A 22,933-nucleotide genomic window follows, 5' to 3' on the forward strand; every position below is an offset into this window, starting at 1 on the left:
GTTTCGGTGGCATAGCCACGCCCCGAAGGCCACCCCGAATCCCAGTTGAACAGGAGATCTAGCCCTTTGACTTTTGCCGGACGGGCTTTGACCAGTGGTCTTTTCCACGTGGTTGCGACAGGTCTGCCCATAGCAACATCCCCGAACACAGTCTGGACACAACCCACCATTAGATTCCCTTCGGTTCTACCAGACCCGCACGATTCCCACTCCAAGTGACGACGACGCTGCCGTCCGCGGAAGGGAGGCCACACCACGGAGCCCCAAGACGGGTGTCTACGCATGCCACAAATCTTTCACACATGCATCAGGAGCCATGCGATGTTTCGGTGGCATAGCTACGCCCCGAAGGCCACCCTCTAACCAGATTCGCTCCGATGTCGACCAGTTCCCCCCTCCGTGACACGGCGGCAGCGACGTCCATGAGGGGGGAATCGATATACCATTGGGGTATGATTTCTGTTTAGACAAGGCACATTTGTATTGTAAAAAAATACTAAAAAATACAGGTATGCCTACGGTAAGGCTGTAGGCATAGCTGCACACACAGATCTGAGGTATGCCTACGGTAAGGCCGTAGGCATAGTTGTGCACATGGTCATGGATCGATGACGTGGCGATGCACGCAGATTGATGACGTGGCAGAGGGCATGCGCCAGGCCTACGCCGACGGCTATGCCGTCGGCATATCTCTGCCACGGTAAACTAAAAAAAATACAGGTATGCCTACGGTAATGCCGTAGGCATATCTGCGCGCACCGATCTGATGTATGCCTACGGTATGGCCGTAGGCATAGATGTGCACACGGTTGTGGATCGATGACGTGGCAATGCACGTAGATCAATGACGTGGAGGCGTCTAGGATCGGGGATGTCAATATATCTATGCCAGCTATGCCGACGGCCTAGCCGTAGGCATAGGCTCCACGTGGTAGCCCTATGCCTACGGCTAAGCCGTAGGCATAGTTTTTGTCTCATTTTTTTTCTCTTTTTCCTGTTTGATTTCAATGCCGACAGCCGCCGTTAGCCCCGTCGGCATAGTTCCTACACCGTCAAACGGTCGCCTCTTACCGGGTAGGCGGGCCTCATCTAAGCCGACGGCATCATCTATGCCGACGGCCCCCGTAGGCGTACCTCCAGAGGTCCCGACGGCACTAGTATGCCGACGGCCCCCGTCGGCGTAGATCAACATATGCCGACGGCATTTCTATGCCTACGGCCTACCCTAGGCCGTCGGGATATATCAATCTATGCCTACGGGGGCCGTCGGCATAGATGTGGCCGTCGGCAACTACGTTAATTCTGGTAGTGGCTGGGTATCTACTTTCTCTTTTGTGTCTGCACATATAATCGATTTGCTGGCCCATACTTGCATGTTCTCTAATTATCTTGCAGTGCTAACAAGTAATTAGGACATATTCTTGGTCCATACTTGCATTAGAACATGCCACATAGAAGAAGGTGGCATAACTTGGGATAAGAATGGCCACATAAACATTCTGTCATGATATTGTGATTAGTGATCAATACTTGCAGCAGTACTGCAATGGTGCTATCGTTGCATGTTTGCAAAAGATGTCTGTAAATTATTGATCTTCGTCGTGTCTCCTACTTACTATTAGTTCAACTGACCCAATCTTTCTGGTCTTATTGCTATGATTAATTGCTCTATTTCTTGGTTTTTGTATTGTAGGACAGGGAGGCAGAAGAGAGGACATGCTGAAGAATGAAGGTGGACAAACATAAGTAGTACTTGGCACAATTCAGATTTTCTTTGTTATTGCATTACAGGATTGTAGGGTGTTCGGATTTTAAATGCTGGCATTGATCGAGTGTTTGGGTTTTAGTTCTGATTAGATGTGTATCAGGTTTTAGTTCTGATGAGATACAGAAATTGTTGAGACAGGGCATGAATAGTATATATTTTAGCCGTGCTTTTATTCCCTTTTGCTCTTTCCAAAGGGACTACTCTACTTTTCTGTTAACCATTAGTAATATATTTTTCAGAGCCGGATCCATTTATTAAATGAGGAGAGGTGTATGAGACAAATAAAAATGTATCGAACTATGGTTCATGACTTTATGCGAAGGATTCTAAGTGAGCAAGTCATTTTACTGGGGCTAATGAACACATACCACAATTTGCAGAGTACTTTGCTTTTCTGGTTGTTTTGCTAAGAGACTGTTAATGATAAATCAGATGTTTTCCTTCCTTTAGTATGCTTAGCAATAATATTTTACGTTGGCTATTAAATTGGACTTCTTTCTGGTTACAAGATTCCTCTTATAATTACAGATCTTCGTTTATTTACAATATTCTAAGGCTACTAAGGTTACACATTTGTTCTACAGTTCGCAGTGAGAACAAGCTATTTCTGATGGCTCTGTCCTATTATTTGTTCACGTGTTTGCTTTCAAATATTTTGAGTGCTCATATCAACAAAACTATTGATTATTGGTTATTGTGTCTGTCAGCAGGTGCACATGAACAGCAAGGCATGTTTGGCGTCGTACTTGACCGTGCTGCAGAACAACATCTTGTGGTTCTACCCAAGGGTTGACGCCGAGCACCGGGCCGTACTGCAGGAGTAGCGCCCTGCGTCCTTTGTCAACGTCCATAGCATCAAGGACCTCCTCACGCCCCTGTGCAGATGGCGCTCGCTCGTGATCACAGGAAACCGAACGACGCATGTGCCCGTTGTCTGTCAGCGCCGACAAGGTTGGTTCTATGTTAAGGCCCTGCGTCCTCACGTAAGAGGGCATGATTCATAAGGTAGGTACTGATTGCAGGTCTCGATTCTTTCACTTGGTGCTACACAAGGTCAGGTCAGCTTGGAACATCTGCCTCCCAAATTCAGGTCAAGGAGGTCATAATCTCCTTCTAGATATCTTAGGGTTTAGATTTAAACGAATAGATGTAGCCATATCAATGTGCAAAGTAGAGGAAGTCGTAGTGAACATTCATAAGCTTGCTCTTGTGCTAGATAAGAAAGATTCAAAAAACTATTATGCAACGGTCACCAGAGCTTTACTGCTCTTTGTATGCACTGCAAGAATTATTCTGCAAGGGTAGCCGGCTGCACATTTGTTGTTTTCCCAGCCATTTAAGAATATTAGTTAAAGTGGATGGTGATACGATGTTTATACCATTTGAGGTATCTATTCTTTTACAAAGCATGTGAAAATACTTAAGGTTCTTTTAAAGAAGAGAGATAGGGAGGGAGGGAGGAAAACTCAATTTGTGCAACTAAAACTGACGATTCTAATCCAAACTGGAAGTGTTGCCCACGGAAATTCAGAACCGTCGTAGTTGTCGTTGACTTGGACCTTAGTTATTTCAGATTTCAGAATTGCATTTGTGTAGTAATTCTCTAGAAGTCGTGTAATACAGACATATTAATAAGATTTTTCTTGGATATGCAGCAAACAAATACTTCAGGCACGATGGATATTGATGTAGACTACATCAAAGTGCTGCAGGACCAAATTGAGGTATGCTCCACACAGACACAGCGTCTTAAAAAATTATCATTTTCCACTGCATAATAACATGTTCTGTTATTTTTTAGACAAGTACAAACTGGCTAAGTAATAATACAGATAAAAAGCCATACATTCTCATTTTTCTTCTCTGTATTTTTTCTTGTTCATACCTGCAGAAAAATTGTGGTGGTGATGATTGATCTGTATTTTTTTGAAGGGGGTCATTGGACTCCACTGTAGCATAGGTGATAATTCCTCACCCTATATTTGCGTGTAGTAGCCTCAAACATCAACTTTCTTATGATTTTTCTCTAGCATGTTGCTCGCTGGTTTTGACTATTGATTTTGGTAGACGGTGCCCAGTTTAGGACATGATCCAACTCTCAGTTACATACATGGACCTTCTCTTTCTACATCTCTATGGTAGTAAACTTTCTTACTTTAGAGACGGATCAGAAGGCGTTTCTTTTGCTTTTGGTGTTGAGGATGCACCAAACTATGCACAAAATGAAGGTACTAGACAATAATGCACTTTTAGATGGTACACTGGTGCTGATGAATCAGTTTTTTTGTTACTGCTTTATGCTTCTGACAGTGTGCGCTAGCTTATCTATTACTCCCTCCGTTTGTTTTTATAAGACGTTCAGACAACTTGCTTTGTGTTGTTTTTGAACAGTGTCTGAAAGTCTAAAACGTCTTATAAAAACAAACAGAGGTAGTATATCAGATAATACTATCTCACACATGTAGTGCATATTGGTTATTTTCACTTGATTTGGATAAATAAAGTGCGGCTATATTTTTCTTAACTGTTCCTATTCTTTGACAATCTTGTGCTTCGGTTTCTGTTTCTTGTTTCAGGTTCTTCATATCGAGTGCCTATTAATTAGTCATATGTCCATAGATACTATATTATGCCCTTTAATGATCTCATCCCATGCGACTCACATATGAGTTATACATATGCATGGTTGTGAGAATTAGAGGGACAATTAGTGTTCCCTTGAAGAAAAGTGCAAGCATGATCTACTTTAAATTGGAACACTTATGTTAGAAAACATGGTCAATGGACTGTACAACAAAATCATTATTTCAGTAAATTGTGACAGATCCAAAATAACCAACCGAAAACAACAAAATTATTTTTTTCAGTAATTTGTGATGCCTCATAGACATGTTTTCACTTAGATTAGAACGATCCTATGTAAGATAGGTTGTAAAGTAGCAGTTGTATATACATAGCTACAGTGTGTTTCCTGAACATCAAAACTTCATCTTATGATGTGCTCACTGTAATCATATATTTTTTGTTTCATGTAAAGTAGTGGTAGGTTCTTTTGATGCCAATGATTCATTATCTGATCCCATGAGGCACTAATATCATGCTAGCTCTGTATTTTGTTGGTGGTATTCCCACTGTAATTCACTCTCAACATGCCGGTAATTTTGAGTTTTGTTTCTTTTATTCTCGCATGTAATTTCTTTGTTCCATCTTTGCTATGAGCCAGTGCCGATGTTCTGTTTTCCTGCGGTTGTCGCCACTGTACTTTGTTCCTTGCATGAACAAAACAGGATTAATGAAACAACATTCGCGCTGAAGAAGAAAAAGGATATGTTGCCCTTTATATTATACTTGGGCGATGGATTCCTTCAGATCTACAAATTCCTCGAGCAAAGTTTGCAATGCTTTTGTGAATGTTTCAAATTTTGTTTTTGTCTTTCCTTGTGGATTGTCCATCTGAACTATATGTATCAATGTAAACAACCTTACCTTTCCTTCTCTTTCAATCGGTTTAAGGTACTCATATATAATGGTCACCAATGCCCTACAATATGCACATAATTCACAATTCTAATTGGCTTCTTGCGCCATGGGCGCAACTGGTAAGTTACATTTTGTGTGTGTAGTACATCCTTTGTTCATTATCTTTTAGTTCATATTCAAGGTTGCTTCTATATCTTCTAGGTTCTTTCATTACTTTGGAACAGAAAAGTAATATGAAACAAATCCATACAATATGTCTTTGGTGAGACCATGAACAACAATCCACCCAGATGTTGGTCCTTCTTGTGCCCAGCTGCAGCCACCGCCTAATCTAACAATGTTCTATTCTTTGCTTGAGGCGCAATGGTATACATTTGTTAGCACGTCAGTTCCTTAGGTGGATCCTCAGTAGATCGAGCCGCCTCACCCCCTTGCAAGCAAACCTTGACCATGTTTGCTGGCGCATGCAGCGATCACTCTACCTGAGTTCCATGACTGCATATCTTAGTCACAATAAGCTAAATGACCAGAGCTATTTATATGATGCATCTCTATCTATGTATCCTGCTTTTTCAAAGCAATGTAAATGGTTTGAATTGATCTTATCATGAATTGATCTCATGCCTTTGTTTTGGCCTATAAATGTAACATGCAATGTAATATATAATGCTATGTATCGACAACATGCTGAAATATCTATTTTTGCTTCAAGATTTTATAGTCTCTAAATATTCTTACTATTCTTGGCTCCCACTCGCCCTTTGCGCCATTGGCACAATGGGTCATCTAGTGTCCTCAGCCATGAGCAACGACGGATGGTGCAATGTGCCTGCGCGCATGTGGCGGGGCTCTAAAACCATGTGTGCTCCCACTGTTTCTGTTTGCACATGGCTGGTCTGACGAGGCCGAGAATGTTCAAGATCGGAGCGTGCGGCCGCATGGATCCGGCGTGTATATTCATTCCCTGGCGGCCGGAGGCGATGTGCCATGGGCATGCCGTGTGACCGGTCAACTGTGTCCGACGAGGAAGGAACGTGGCTCTGCTTCTAGGAAAAACTGCCACTCGGTTGGATCCGACAGCAACTACTCTTAGAGCTCCTTTGATTCATGGGATTTTTGTAGGATTTTTATAGGATTCTAATCCTATGGATTTTTTCCTCTGGTAATCGTTTGATTTACAGGAATAGAAACCTTAGGAATCAATCCTATGAATTTCCCCTTCTCTATTTCACAGGAAAGTTTCCAAGAGGTCGAAGCTCTTGGAAAGAATCCTGGCGGGAAAAAAAGCGCGCGCGCTCGCTCACCGCGCGCTCAGTTTTCGCGGTAAATAAACGCTCGCGTAACTTCTCACAAGACACATCGCAAACAGAAGCACCGCCCCCCAGTTCCTTCAGCATCGACCTAGTCGTGCTGCGCCGCCACGGCCGGCCGGCCACCCGGCCTTCTGCCCAGGTCCTCGGCCTGCTGCCTGGCCTTCTGCTCAGCTGGTCAGCTCCTCGGCCGGCCTCCTTGCTTCTATTCCTCCGTATAGGAAGTCCAGCAACAAGGTACGAGGCAACTCCAAAAGCCAGATCCGGTCCTCCTTTGCTTCCCATGATTTTCCATGAATTTGTAGGTATTATACACATAGATTAGATAGATTTGCTTAGTATTAGTTTGCAACCTGCTGTAGATTCTCTCTGATTTTTTAGATCGAGCTTGTTATTTCAGGATTTGGGGATTTTCTTTGCAGCTATTAGGTAAAAAAATAAGAGGTCTCAGATTTGACTAAATTCTCAATTCACTATGTATTTGCTAATGTCTAGCTCGTTTATTTAGCAATTGAGTTGCACGACTGTGTCCTGATGGTACCCATATTTTTACTTTTCCTCTGGTTCTTTGGCATTGTATGAGCAGCATGAGCTTATTTTCTTCATAGCTATTGGATCATCACGTGGTAATTTTTTTGTCTGCACAAGGCACTAAAATTTCCCTTTTCAAGGATTCTATTCTGAACAAATATCATTTGTGCCCTGTAAAAATTGTATGCCAACAATATGATGCATGTAGATGGCTGATCGACGTTGCTTGTCTGAGCGACAAGGCCATCATCTGCAATCAAATGGTGCAATTGATCTTGAAGTTGATGGTGGGACTACAGGTCTTCATCCAGAAATAGGTAAGTTCTGATGTTACGGTGACACTGATAAACTTAGATATGCAATTTTATTTTATTTTTTGATCTGTTATTGATTTAGAAACTAAATTTGTACAATTATGTTGAATATCTAGGAATCACAAAAGGTAACTCTCGAGCCAAATGGAGTCACCAAATGAAGTTGTACCTTATTAAACTCCTAAAAGATCACGATGTGCCTGGTTTTCGGACACAGAATGCTTGAAGCAAGGAGGCATGGAATAATATTCTTCATCAACTCAATCAAAAGTTTGATCAGTCATTTACTCTCAACCAAGTCAAACAGAAGGAGCAAGATCTGAAGAGAGACTATCGTACTGTGAAAAAGTTGTTGGATGTAAGTGGCTTTGGATGGGATAAGGACAGAAAAATGGTAGACGCACCTGATAGTGTTTGGGCAAGCTTTACTGCTCGTACGAACAGCAAGGATGCTCTCCAATGGAAAGAAAGATCATTTCCCTTTTATGAAGAATTAGCTCCACTCTATGAAGGTGACTTCAACATAATATTCACAATTCCATTGTAGCTATTTTACCTTGCAGCCTAAACTTTGTATATAATGTTGGATTGTTCTAAGCAAGTCTTTGGAACTATTCTCTAGGTCGTTATGCTGAAGGGAGAACTCGCCAAGGCATGGACCATTATACTAGCAAGAGGAAGTATGCACCAGTTCCCTTGTGTCACAGTTGACACAGATGGCTGATCTCGATCAATCACCATCACCTACTATGCCGGTTACCGGTGAGTCGGACATGCGGTTTACTTTAGATGAAGAACTTGAGGAAACCAACTTGGATTCTCCCCCGCATCTATCTACACCTATTCAGCATGTGCAAGCCCCTCCAAGATCCACACAAATGGAGAAACATGACACTAGGCGTGGGAAAAAACAGAAGCGTAGTGCTACTGATGACTTCCGTGAGAAGTATTTAAAACTGAAGAAGGAAGAAATTGATCGATTTGCTGCCATTGAGGAGAAGAAGCTAGAGGACCCCTACAGCATCAACAAGTGTATCACAGCAAGTGAAGGCTTGGAAGGTCTACAACTAGGAGATATGCTGAAGGCATGCAGCAAAACTAGCTTGATCATAAGCATGAAGTCCAAGAATGGTATTACAACTTGCATCTCATATTTCAAGTACATGAATGGTAGCAGAACTTGGATAAAATATTACATATTCTGAGATCTTCGTGATACATATTGTGCCCACATTTGCTGTGCTATATAATCTCGTTTTTGATTCCCAGCTTCTCTAGAGTAATTAAAAGCATGTATATCATTGTGATAGTTGTGGTCTCCACTTGGCACATCAACAAATTGTTCTTGATCAATCTCCACAGTAGTATTCTCAGGCCATGAAAAATCTCCATCATGCAAACGTATGAAATTGTGCAGCACACAACTAGCAACTGATATGTCAATTTGTTTGGTCACCGAGTAATGTGAAGCCACTCTCAATATCGGAAATCTCATTTTTAGTATACCAATAATCCTCTCGATATGATTTCGGAGTTGTGCATGTCGTAGGTTGAATAATTCCTTGTAATTTCTTGGCCTTTGGCGAGATCTTCCTTGTTCTTGTAAGTGGTACCTAGTACCACGATATGGAGCCAAAAATTGTGGTGTGTTTGCATAACCAGCATCTACAAGGTAAAACTTTCCGGGGGGTACTTGAAAACCATGGTTAAGTGCATCCTGTAGGACTCTTGCATCTGAAGCCGATCTCTCCCAACCAGCATGCACATGCACAAACTTCAGATCAAAATCACATGCTACCATAACATTTTGCGACAATGTTTGCTTCCTATTGCGATATGGTTCTTGCTCATCAGCAGGTAGTTTCAATGGAATATGTGTACCATCTATAGCGCCGATGCAATCCTGCATAAATACAAGTACATAAGCCATATAATCTTCTCTGTAAAATTTTGAAATTATGTTACTCTAACTTGATCATAAGCATTTATACATACCATAAAGAAAGGGTAGAACTTTTCTTTACTCAAGATTGGATGCGGGTGTAGGGAAGGTGGACGTATGTATACATAATAGAGTTCAGTAATTGCACTGAGCACTTCACCAAAATAGTAACTGATTGTTTGTCCACTATGCTGAAACCAATCTGCCAAAGTATCATTTGTTGCATTCTTAGATAATGCATACAAAAATATAGCCACTTGTTCTTCTACTGAGACATCTCTTCCATCAACAAGGCGATCATTCTCGCGCAATTTCTGAACCAAATCTTGAAATATATCAGTCTCCATTCTAAAGTGCCTTTTGCATAGGTCTTCATGTCCATTTAAAATTTCATTTACACGCGGTGCGCCTGTGAGTATTGAAGTGTGCATAGGTCTCCTTGAGGAATATGAGTGTTCTCCTAAAGTAGGAAGAACAAAAAGAGCAAACTCATCCTCACTCTTTGATCTGCGACAGTAGCTAGGATCCATTGGACGCTATGAAAACAAGCCTGTGGAAAATTACTGAGTTATCATGACTTCACAAGTTTAAATGTAAACTACTTAATTTGTCTAGTTAAAACTTGTACTAGTAATTTATTGGTCGATCAACAAGGACTAATTCTGGCATGCTAGTCACTTAGTGTTACTCTGGATTTTTTTGGCAGATAACTGATACAGCTTAGTGCAGATCATTGAACTGGGTGCTGATATTAGGACACCTGATTTGATTCTTTCTTGCATTTTACCTCTACGTATATGTTTGAATAAGTTACAGCATGCAGAAACCAAAAAAGAATATAGCCTCTGATGGTGATGGTTGTTGCTGACATGATGCTATGGGGTGGCTGGGTGGGTTGAAAATTGTAACCACGAAACTAAAACAGACATGGTGCTGTCGATTTTCTAGATTTCGGATGGCCAGCGACAGCAAAGGAAACATGTACAGTAGGTGAACTAAGTTGAGATTTGAGAGACAACCAAGCAAGTGCAGCAAAGGGAATATGTACATTAGAAGAACTAACCTCAGATTTCAGAGACGGTCAAGCAAGTACGAGAAAAACTTCAGCAAAACTTCAGCTACAGCAAAGACTTGCTTGTAACGTTCTGGTGCATATGAATCGAAACTTGTTCTTAGAGCTGTATGAAGTGCAGAGCTTGTATATGTACTGGTGCAACCTAACGGCTAGTTTAGTGACCAACGGCTACTTGTTTGAATGCACAACCTTCAAAATAGTAATATTATAATGCCTTGAGTTCCTATGTTTTTCCTATGCTCCCATCAAACACGCACTTGTGCCAAATCCTGTGTTTTCCATTCCCATAGGATTCATATGGACAGGGCATGCCAATCCTCCATTTTTCCTATTCCTCCACTTTTCCTATCCTATGAATCAAAGGAGCCCTTATCTTTTTTTCCAAAATTACCACGCCCCCGTTTCTCCTTTAGGCCATCTCCAATGTCGATTCTCAAACTGCCCACATACATCCGGACGTGTTGTGTCATCCAACGTCCAACGCGGTTCCGTATCGATCCGCCGAGCGGTCTGGATGTGTTTTTTCATGCAAATCGAAGACAAACGTGAGAAATTTTGCGGGAGTCCGAATATCCTCACGAAAACCCAAAAGTCGCCACGTATCCCACCTCTTCATCCGGCGGATGGCGAAAGGCCATTGACTATTGTTGTTAATTGGTGGAAGCCTAGCATGTTAAAAGCCCGATCATTATTAGTATTTGGGCATTTGGCGGAAGCTTTGCAAATATATTTGGGTATTTGACGGAAGGTTATTTCTCGTCATATGGTTATCATTTGGCAAAGTGATTAGTATTTGGACACTTAACGAAAGTTTTGTAAATATATTTAGACACTTGACGGAAGGTTACTTCTTGCCATACGATTAGCATTTAACAAGGTGTTTAGCTTTCTATTACAGTCCTTTATTAATTCTTGCCAAGAAGGCTAGCTTTGGCGAAAACTACGCTAGCATATGGATTAATTGCCTTCTGTCAAACAAAAAGCTACTAATCATAGTTTTTAAAAGGGAATCACATAGTTATTTGGCGATTAAAATTTAACAAAGACGAATATGGCTACCGTTGGAAATGCCCTTAGAACAACACCGGACAAACAGACAAACTAGAGCACAGTTATAGTTAGTGACGGCAAAAACGACAAATTTGACCTGTGAATGAAACAATATCACAAAATGAACCGTTGGCGAAAGTTTTTCATCCGGCTAACCCTTTTGTGTAGCGCCCGATAGCTAGGCGCCACACAACACTGTGCAGCGTCTGGCTCTCAGGCACTACACACCTGGCCAATGTCACACCCTATGCTGGCTAAAAAATGCTAAGTCAATGCGTAACGTCCGAGAGATATACAGTGTAGCGCCTAGCATCTAGGCATTGCACTAGTGGCAGCACTATTTGCCACTGCATCTTAAAGCGGCCACTAGTGCAACGCATAGACGCTGGATACTACACTGTATAGTGTAGTGCCTAACTCTCAGGTGTTACACACTGACTTAGCATTTTTCAGGCAGTCCGGGATGCGACAATGGCCAGGCGTGTAGTGTATGTCATCGGGCGCTGCATAGTGTAGTGTGACGCCTAGCTGTCGGACGCTACATAAAAAGGTCAGCCGAATGAAATTTTTCGCAAACGGTTTATTTTATAATATTGTTTTGTCCACATGTCAGAACAGTGATTTTTGCCGCTAGTGAGATACCCTATGCTGTTTGTCTCCCGACCGTTGTGTGCCTATTGATCGCTCGACTCCCGACCGTTTGTGTGCCTTATTGATCCCTCGACCGTTTGATTATTCTCTCCAACGACAAAAACTAGCTAGGCCAGCACTGGTATAATAAGGAAAGCACACATGAATTCATTTATCAGTCGAACTGCATGCGTCCGGTACGAAAAAAAAACAGTATTTACAGTGGACAAAAACTAGCTAGCCCAGCAGAATAAGAAAAAAAAAATCAAACCGCATGTGTCGGGCCGGTTAAGCACCGTAGCGCACATGAAAGAAACGAAATCAAGTTAAGGACCTCCTCATCAGTTGCCGGGTGAAGTGTAGTGACCTGCTACTGCTAGTACCTTGGCTTGACAGTCCAGCATCCGTCTCGATCTTGACCTCAAGTTGGAGTGAACCCTGGTCCCTCGGGTACGAGGTTGGCGTGTTGGAGCTCGTGGCCGCCACGTCCGGTCCGGTCCGTCTGCATCGATCGGGCCGACGTGGGCAGTGCGCTTGACTCCTTTGCCACCCTTTTCCAGGACGCGCGCGCGCGAATGCAGCGGCCCGCGGGCGCTCGCTCGCACGCACCGCCCCACTGCCAACTGCCGACCGCCGTACTCTTTTCTCCCTTCTTCACCCCATCTCCACCTCGGTACGCCCGAAAGGTCGAGGCTTCGAGATGCTTCTGCACGCCGTCCCTACGTGCCGACGTACGCCTAGTTCATTAATCGGAACTGCTTTGCAGACGACGAATATGTGCACGACTATTGCACGATGAGCATCTAGCGGTTTGCTGCCTGCTGTTGCCATGTAATAGATGGAATTGATTGCATTTGTCGTGCACACATCGCCGGCAGGCACACTATTGTGAACATGCTTGGATCCAAGAGACTATTTTTAGTTTGATTAAAAATAGTCTCTTTAAAGGCTAAAGTTTCCAGCACCCCTGACTAAAAAGAGGCTAGGACTAGTCTTGACGCTAAAAAAATTTAGTCATAGGAAACCTACTAAAATATGTATTAGCCCTCTCTCTCCTCATTTAATTCCTCTCTTTGAACACATGCGAGTTTTGGATTGGAGGGTTTGGAGGATAATAAATGCTCAATAACTTGATTTTAGTCTTTTTAGTATTTGGATCCAAGCATGGGTGAGGCTAGCAAGTTTTAGTCCCACTACTTTTAGTCATGCAACTAAAACGTATCCAAGCACCCTCTGTATAGCAGGGCTCTTTATTCATGGGTCCCTGCTGCGTTTTTAAATTGTAAACCCTTCTTAGTAAGGGCATTTTTAACTGCGATCCGTAATTTTTTTTTCGCATCCGTTCGTGGACAGAGATGGGACCAGTTCATGAACACAGATGCAGGAAGCGGGCATCCAACTGTAGTCGCATATATTCAAAACATCTGGCTATATGAACCTACTAACAGTGGCGGAGCCACAGGGTGGACAGGGTGGGCCGCGCTCCACCCTGAGATTTCGGCCTGGCCTATATAGGATGGCATTTTCAGAGACGGGCCGAGACAAAAAAATAAGCCCATCAACAAGTGCGAGCTGAAACCAAACGAACACGGCACATCCTCTCCTCTCAGTCATCTCTCCTCTGCAACCACGCATGGCCGCCACATCTGGTTGAGTTCGATCCGCCGCCAGCCAAGTCGCCCCTCGCCGTCGCCGGCCCACCGCTGGATCTCGGACCTCCCTGACGGCTGACGCCCACCCGCCCCGGCTAGCTGCTGCCTGCGCACGGCGCACCACCTCGCCCAGCCGTCCCTGACGGCTGCGCCGCTGCGGGCCGCGGCATGCCTGCTCCTCCCGTCGCCCGGTCGCCCTGCACAGCAGCGCTCCCGAACCAGGAGCAACCCCTACACAGCCGCCCTGCCCCTGCTAGCCGAGTAGTCGGGGTAGGCCAGTCGCCGACGGCGCCCAGTCCCCTTCTCCTGCACTCCCTTCCGAGAGAGAGAGAGAGAGAGGGGTACTGGCCCCAAATCCTCAATCCCCAGCGGCCTATTTCAGTTAAATTTGTTTGTTTGTTTGACAGGGAATGGAAAGGAGATGCAATGCTTATATATTACATAGATGCTCTCTGACATAATTTTTTCATGTTAACAAAGTAGTGTATCAGTATCATGTATGTTGTTGGAAACTTGGAATGTCTGTTAACAAACTAGTAGATGAACGGTGAACTGATGAACACATTTACACATACACATAAATTTTGTAGAACTTTTGAAGAATGAAGAGGGCAGGAAACATTGCTTCCCTTTTTATGAGACATGCTCAGAAGACAAGGAAGAAAGCTAGTACGCCAGATGTGCATGGGACCGCGGATGTGGCCGAAGAGTAAATCAGAGAATTTGTGGTTCAAGAGCAAACTCAAGAAACAGTGGTGTGTATGTCAAATGTCACGGTTGAGCAAACTCTAGAACCAATGGTTCAACTTGAAGATGTCTCAACGCCACCGCCGGTTTATGATTTTAGCCGTCTTAAACATGATCCCGGGGAAAGGCCACCCATTGCAAGTTATCCTGTCAATGATCAAGACGCAGTTCGGAGAGCATATATCCTTAAGGCTGCATTCAAACCTTATGCACATAACTTTGAAGCAAGAAGAATTGGGAATAGGTTTCGATCATTCAGTCCTTTTTGGCTTCATAAACATAGTTGGCTTGAATATAGTATCAAGGAGAAAGCTGCATTTTGCTTTGTATGCTTCTTGTTCAAAGAGAAAAAAAAACTAGTGGGAAGGGAACTAATGCATTTACTGATGGTGGTTGGAGAAATTGGAATAGAGATGATGCTCTTGATAAGCATGTTGGTGGTGTAACAAGTGTGCACAATGCAGCTCAAGAGAAATATGACTTATTTGTGAATCCCCGTGCAACAATTAATGATCTTCTTGTGAAGGTGGATAGTGAGGATCTACGTCTTTATAGGATGAGGTTGAAGTATTCACTTAGATGCTTGCAGTTTCTTCTTCATCAAGGATTGGCATTTCGTGGGCATGATGAAAGTGAACAATCTAGCAACAGGGGAAACTTCATTGAGCTATTGAAGTGGCTTGCAACAAATAGTGAGGAGGTGAATAAGTATGTCTTGAAGAATGCACCAGGTAATTGCAAATTGACTTCTCACCAGATACAAAATCAGATTATTCAATGTTGTGCAGTACATACTAGAAATCAAATTATTGAACAAGTTGGTGATGATCATTATGCTATTCTAGCTGATGAGTCTAGTGATGTATCACATAAAGAACAACTAGCTCTATGTTTGCGTTTTGTTGATAAAGTAGGAAGGCCAAGTGACACTTTCTTGGAGTTGTTCATGTAAGTGACACCACTGCATTGTCACTTAAGGAAGCAATTCAAACTTTACTTGCCAATCATGGTTTGACTATAACTCAAATTCGTGGGCAAGGTTATGATGGGGCTAGTAACATGAGAGGAGAAATTAAAGGACTGAAAACATTGATCATGAAAGAGTCACCTTCTTCCTATTACATCCATTGTTTTGCACATCAACTCCAACTAGTTCTTGTTGCTATTGCCAAGGGAAATTATGACTGTGTATGGTTTTTTGATCGAGTGTCTTTATTGTTGAACATTATTGGAGTTTCTTGTAAGCGTCATGACATGCTTAGAGATGCTAGACTTCATAATATCATGAAACTACTTGAATGTGGTGAGTTACAAACTGGGAGTGGTCTGAATCAAGAGATGGGGTTACCTAGGCCTGGTGATACTAGGTGGGGCTCTCATTACAAAACTGTTCTCAACATTGTTGCTATGTACCCCACAATTCGTGATGTAATCATCACTCTTGGACAAGATGCATCACTAAGGAGTGATTGGCCAAAAATCCATACTATTGTTGAAGTGTTTGAGTCATTTGACTTTATTTTCAATGCCCACTTGATGCTTGTCATTCTTGGATACACAAGTGATTTGTCTGATTGTTTGCAAAGAAGAGACCAAGACATTCTTTCTGCAATGGCAATGGTTAGATTGGCAAAAGATAGAATACAAGAACTGAGGTCTAATGGGTGGGATGCATTTCTTCAAAGAGTCACATTATTTTGTAACAAGCATAGCATTCAAGTTCCTACAATGGAGGATAATTATGTGCCTTATGGAAGATCAACACGGTTTGTTCGACCCCAAACAAATGATCATCACTTTAGAAGAGAAGTATTTCTTGGAGTAATTGATCAAATTAGTCAAGAGCTTGAAAATCGGTTTGACGAGATCAATATGGAGTTGCTATCTTGTATGTCTGCTTTGAATCATGCCAACTCATTTGCTGCTTTTGATGCACACAAGGTATGCAAACTTGTTGAGTTCTATCCAGAAGACTTTTCAAGTGCTGACTTGATACACCTTGAACTACAACTTGGTAACTATATTGGTGACATGAGAAAAGATGAGAACTTTCAAGGCCTTGGAAATCTTGTTGATCTCTCAGTTAAGCTTGTTCAAACAGGGAGGCATATAGTTCATAATTTCGTGTACTTACTTCTAAAATTGGTATTGATTCTACCAGTGGCAACGGCAAATGTTGAGAGAGCATTTTCTGCCATGAGTTTAGTCAAAAACGAGTTGAGAAATAAGATGGGTGATAGTCTTTTGGATGATTGCCTGGTCACATACATTGAGCGGGATATTTTCTCTGAGGTGAATGAAGATGACATAATTGATACTTTCATGGCCATGCAGAAGCGTAGGCCAGAAACATAGTCTTCTTTGAACTTCTCAAGGTATGTAGTATGTAGTATGTAGTATGTCTATGTAGTCTTCTTTCATGCAAAACTGAGAGTTTTATTGTGTTTGTAAGACCATATTGATCTATTTCTATGTGTTATTGATAATTAGTTAGATCGTTCACATTTTTTTGAAAGCGGCCCACCCTGTTGTCAAATGCTAGCTCCGCCACTGCCTACTAAAATCACTAAGCAAGGCTACTAAGCACACCACCATGGCGAAAACCAACCTTCCGCCAAATTTAAGTATGCCATGCAATGGCCGAAAATTGCCTTCCGCCAAATGATATGAGCACCTTCTACCAAATCTAAGCATGACATGCAATGGTGGGAGCCAACCTTCCGCCAAATGACTGGCTAATGTGCTTAATAAGAAATATTAATCAGCACCTTCCGCCAAATGAAATACATTATCCAGTATTACCTTCCATCAAAATGCTAGCTATCCGCTGCAATTAGCACAACGCATTCCGCTAAATACTAGCCATCGTGGGCGGATGCAAAGTACAGGCGGTACGCGGCGGCTTTTTATTGGTCATGTAGATGTCCGGACTCCCGCAAAACTCCTCCACGTTTGTCTCCGTTTTGCGGGAGAAAGTACGTCCGGATCGTGCTAGATGGCTTCCGCGGTATGCACGGCGCGGTTCGAACGGTTGTGGGAGGTTTGCAGGTCCGCCTTAAAAATGCCCTAAATGCTTAATTATAGATCCTTTGCTGGAGGCCTGCCTGCTGCTCGCACACACAGCATCCCTTGATTCCTGGTGCTCATCAAGCTAACTACTCTCTAATCATCGGTGTTGGCTACACTTGTTAACTAGGTTCATCACTTACTCCGCAATTCTTTTTTGCAAACGTGAAAGCAGCTCACTAGAGACCTGCTCACCACTAGACTACACTAGAGTAGATGCAAAGAGGAGGCTCGTGGCTCATTTTTGTAGTTGAAGCCACTTTGATTAGTTTATAATCATACAATAATAAACCAAGAAACAACCACACCTACTCTACACTCGCTCCAGTAGAGTGTACTTTTCTATACGCGCTCGTACGTCCGAACCACATGGGAGACGCGAAACCGCTCCCCGCCGTCACCACTCACCACCACCCCACTCCCCACAACGGCACAAGCCCTCACTGCCGGATCAGCTGGACAATTCCTATAAATCGGCACCACCAACACCACGGAATCTCCCACCTACGCCTCCAACCACCAAAACTACATTCTCCCGGAATCAACCGGATCAGGAGCGGTCGATCGAGATGGGGAATCCGGGCAATGCATCCTCGTCGTCAACGTCGGGCCGGCGTGGCCCGGCCGGATTCGGGCTGGCGCTGGCCCGGCTGGTGCGGCGGCTGCGGAGGCGGAGCAAGATGTTGGTGTGCACGGCGGCTCCCACGGGCGCGTCGTCCCGGTGCCGCCAGTACGACCCCCTCAGCTACGCGCGCAACTTCGACCGCGACGGCTTCGGCTCCGCGCTGGACGACGACGTCTCCGGCGCCGGCCACCTCTGCCACCACTACTCCTTCGCCTCGCGCTTCGTGCTCTCCTCCTCCGACGCCCGCCAGCCGCAGTAGGACGGCCGGCTGCGGGAGATCGAGCCGCCCGCATGTAGCACTAGCTAGGCAACTAGCTTAGCGCGGTAGCCATGAGAATTGCTCCCTATTTTGTTTCGTTCTTTATCCCCCAACCGCGCCGCAGCTAGCTAGCCTGCAGGCGATTGTGTTCATATGTGGGGTGGATTATATGATATATGACGGCTGTAATGTACGGATTTCCAGGCCTCCTTGGCACCATTGATTTCGGGCCACTTAGGGAGCTGCAGGAAAATCAGTGAAGTGGTGAAAATGTTTTCAAGATATAAAGCTGACCATTGATCAAGAATTGATTTCTCGGCCTGATTTCTTGGTGTCTATCTGCGCTTCAAATGTTCTTGATAGTACTAATCATCTCTTCATATATATGCTCTGAAATTACCATGCCAATGCGGACTTATCACCGAATCACCGCGGCCGGATGTTGGAAATAGCCACAACGGAGGCATCTGTAGGACCTGGAGGTGAGTCTAGGCTGGCATTGCATCAAGGGGCGGTTGGTGGTAGTATTTTAATTGCTGGCGACGTCGCTTTTGCTGCTGGCTGCTGCCGCAGATGCAGTTACCGGGCAGTGGCAGCACCGTCCCGTACGTCCACCCCGATTGTTCGCGAGAGAGACGGTGTCCCACGGCCACGGGTGGTGGCGTGCTGACCAGTGGCGATTTCACCGTTGCTCGACCAGAAGATGAACCAGCAGCCATGAGACAGATGAGACGAGTCCATGTCTGATGGCAGTACTCCCTCCATTCCAAAATATAGTGCGTCCATTCTTTCCGAGGTCAAACTTTGACCACAAATTTAACGAACAAGACCGATTGCGGCGAGAGAAAAAGTTATATAATTAAAAACTTTTTTCGAATGCGAATTCACTAATATAACTTTTGCTCCCGCCGCAATCGGTTTTGATAGTTAAATTTACGGTCAAAGTTGAAGCATGGGGATAGAGGAAGCACTACATTGTGGAATGGAGGGAGTACATTTTTGGAATTCTGTTTTCTGTTTCCTGACAGTGAGAGGGATCCTGTTCTCCGCAAATCATGGCCAGGGAGGCTGTAGATGGACATTGGGCTTTAAAAATGGGCTACACTTTGGGCTTGCTCAGAATTAGCACGGGTGGTCCGTCTGTGCAATTCTGTATCCCTCGGGCCCATAATTCGCAACGGGAGAGGCAAAGGCGGCCACACCAGTTTTAAAACAAAATTTGAAACATAACTCAAGAAACAAAAAAAAGGGAAATCTCAATCTAATCAAAATAGGGTTAAATGATTTTTGTTGTTTTTTTTAGAAGCCGTCACGGTTAATACTCCCTATATTGTGTGCCATGTTAAATGTTTATTTGTATCCTTAATACTGCCTATATTTCTTTTTTACTTCGCATATAAGATTTGACGGAAGTCAAACTTCATAAAGTTTAACCATGTTTATAGGGGAAAAAATGTACCATATCAATATTATTAGATGCATCATGGAATTATTTTTTGTATTATATAACTTTAATATTTTAGATGTTGACATTTTTAATATAAATGGGTCAAAGTTTATGAAGTTTGACTTCAGCCAAATCTTATATGCGGGGTAAAAAGAAACGGGAGTACCTAGATCATCTCCAATAGGTGCCTTGTAATAGGGCCAAAAAGGTGGTTGGAGTAAATTTTGCAACACCACAAACTAGGTTTTTACAACATAAAAGACCTCCAACTCCTATAGATGCCCTAAAACAAAACAAAAAAAAGCAAATTGCATAGATCAATTCAAACAAACATCCAAAGATTGCTTAGATTTAAATCCTAAACATAAAAGTTTGTCCTACTACTTGATCAAACATAAAATGTCACTACTGCTCTACTCATCCGACGCATAGTCGGTGTTGGCGGAGTTCCAATACGCCAGGGTCTCTTCTTGATCGCAGGTAAACTCCTTCTCCTCCTCGTCCTGCTCGAGATTGATCAACGTTGAGGGGCCAGACTCGTCCTCTTCCTTCACCTCCTCCTTCTTCTTCTCGGTGTCTCACTTCCAGAAGAACTCTGTCTCGTACAATCTGGATGTCCTTCATGTTCTTCTCCTCATTGACCAACATATTGATCACCGGCACACCGATGAACTCCTCATCCTCCTTGGTAGCGCAGCATACGATGAGCATCTCGGAAATGGGGCATGCGGGTGGTAGAGGCAGCGGGGTGTCGCTGGAGGCAAAGGGTGGTCACTGGAGGCAACACTACCGACAATGCGATGTGGGGTGGGGAGGGTGCCACGCGGTGGTGAGGGAGAATTTTTATTAACTCCACATGTAGGCGGCCGAGTATATATAAGAGTCCGGACAACCGAGGAGTAATTTTTTTTTACTTCTCTAACACCGATAAGGATCGTCTAGGTGCGGTTTAGAGGAGCAAAACCGTTTTTAACTCCTGCAACACCTTTTAAATGATCGGTTAGAGACGCTCTAAGGTTAGTTTAAAGCATGCTCTAACAGTTGTATCATTTGTTGTCTGTGATCGATCATTTTATAGTATACTATCATCCTAACTATACATCAGCACGTTCTTAATGGTAAAAAAAGTTATTGAAGAGCATGTCAAAAAATTAAGGAATGCATAATAGTATGTAGAAAAAAAATCTAGCCCCAAACGTGCGAGTCACTGTGCTAGCTCTTTGTTATACACTCCCTCATTTCCATAATCCTCAAAAACGCTTTTGTATTTATGTGACGGAGGGAGTACTCGTCCTGTTGTTAAAGCTGTGCATGTGCTGTACTGGCTGGTGTGTGGTGTTGAAGAAGTGGAGGTGAGAAGGGAAGCTCGGCAATTGGCTGGTGAGGTGAGAAGGGAGGCTCGGCTCATGGCCACTAGATCGGACCGCGCCTTGGCGCAAGGGTGCCGGTCTCAATGTTTTGTTCAAACAGGTAATGCTAAGTTAGTAGTAATCCAGATTTTGGCGCCATATTCTTATTTTGATGCTGACTGGTGGTGTCTGGCTCGACACATTATCCATATGTAAACAAAGTACGAATCTTTGCAAGAGTAATCAAACATGAGATCGTCTTTATAGATAATGTAACTGTTGCCAACATATCTTGGCGCATTGTCTGGTCCATCCCATAGGTGCAGCATGCCTAATTCTAAATAATGACATAATGCCAGATCCAAAATAAAAAAGAGCAAAGTAGCTGCCTATGATAGATTGCTATTTGATTGGACAGCATAAAGACCCAAGCAAGGAATAGTAATAGCCCATGTCAATAGGGTCACAACTATACATTCATTACAGAGGATAGAAGGTTCACAACAATACATTCATTATAGAGGATAGATGTTTAATATAACAGAAGCAAGTCGGAATCCAAAATAACAAAGAGCAGAGCAGCCGCCCTTTGATAGATTCTATTTGATCACAAAGGCATAAAGACTCCATTCATAGCATACAAATGGTTGTGCACAACAATAAGTTCACTACAATATACCAAAAGCAAGAGATACATCATAACAACAGAAGTACATCGAAAGGTGTAGCGGATGCCGATGCGTCTTAAGCTCGTAGCAAGCACGCAACTTCCCATGCAGAGTATATGTCCTGGCAGGAAGAGAAAAGGAGGTGGAGCACCACAATACATAATTTATAAGACTAAAGAGGACTACAACATCACAATAATTCGAAGGAGCAATTGTGCCTACTCATGATCTCAACAGATGCGACTTTGGTACATATATTTCTTCCATCATTTTTCATTTGAATAATCACGATCTTAAAATTATGTCGGTGCAGTTTGGTTATAATCAAATCAATCAACCAGCTATGCAAGTATGATAGTTATCAACAAAAGAGCTACTAAAACCAAGGTATAGTCAACCTACAGGATAATTAAGGCCCTGGCTTTGATTAATGTAGTAGCCACGACCGACAGCCATGTCAACAACAATTTTCTACTTGATCTCCTAAAGAGTCCTGGTTCAATGATATAGAAAAGGTTACACATGTGAAAACTAACACCTTTTTAAATTAAAGCATGGGGTGGTCATATTTCACATACTTGTAAATTGCTTTCATATCATCTGGAATCTCTGTGATCTTTTGGACAGAGATAACTTTGTAGATAATATTATTTTTCAGGACAGCAGACCAGATATAAAGTTCAGTAGTGTGTCGATTCGTTTCAAAGGATGCAAAGAACAAACTGCCGAGTAGGGTGTCTCACCCACTGCTGTAGGCGTTGCTTGGAGGTGCCGGCAAATGGACGGGTTGTATTGGCCACCGGATCCAGCGCACGCGCAAGCTCGATGGGGAGCAGCGGTGCGAGAGCTTCGATGTCGCGACGGCTCACCTCTTCCTCGTTGGGATCCTCAGCGCACACCTCGTCTTCCGCCGCCAATAGAGAACTACAGACTATACGTATACAATGTGATTGGCAAGAGCTAATACTAAGTAGGATTAGTTAACTACTTTGATAACCATCACAACTTGCCAACGTTCTT

At 43.3% G+C, this 22,933-nt stretch overlaps 1 protein-coding gene across 1 annotated transcript; it reads left to right on the forward strand.

Moving 5' to 3' along the window:
- Positions 1-18,000: 18,000 nt before the first annotated feature.
- Positions 18,001-18,744, forward strand: LOC119334393. Its single transcript, XM_037606970.1, has one exon. It carries the CDS (start codon positions 18,135-18,137, stop codon positions 18,447-18,449), a length of 315 nt encoding a protein of 104 aa, XP_037462867.1. The 5' UTR covers positions 18,001-18,134; the 3' UTR covers positions 18,450-18,744.
- Positions 18,745-22,933: the final 4,189 nt, after the last annotated feature.

Source organism: Triticum dicoccoides, chromosome 7A, assembly GCF_002162155.2.
Source record: "Triticum dicoccoides isolate Atlit2015 ecotype Zavitan chromosome 7A, WEW_v2.0, whole genome shotgun sequence".
In the NCBI taxonomy this organism is placed as follows: Eukaryota; Viridiplantae; Streptophyta; class Magnoliopsida; order Poales; family Poaceae; genus Triticum; species Triticum dicoccoides.

Excerpts from the sequence above, each read along its gene's own strand:
- LOC119334393 (XM_037606970.1), top strand. The coding sequence starts at position 18,135 with ATGGGGAATCCGGGCAATGCATCCTCGTCGTCAACGTCGGGCCGGCGT.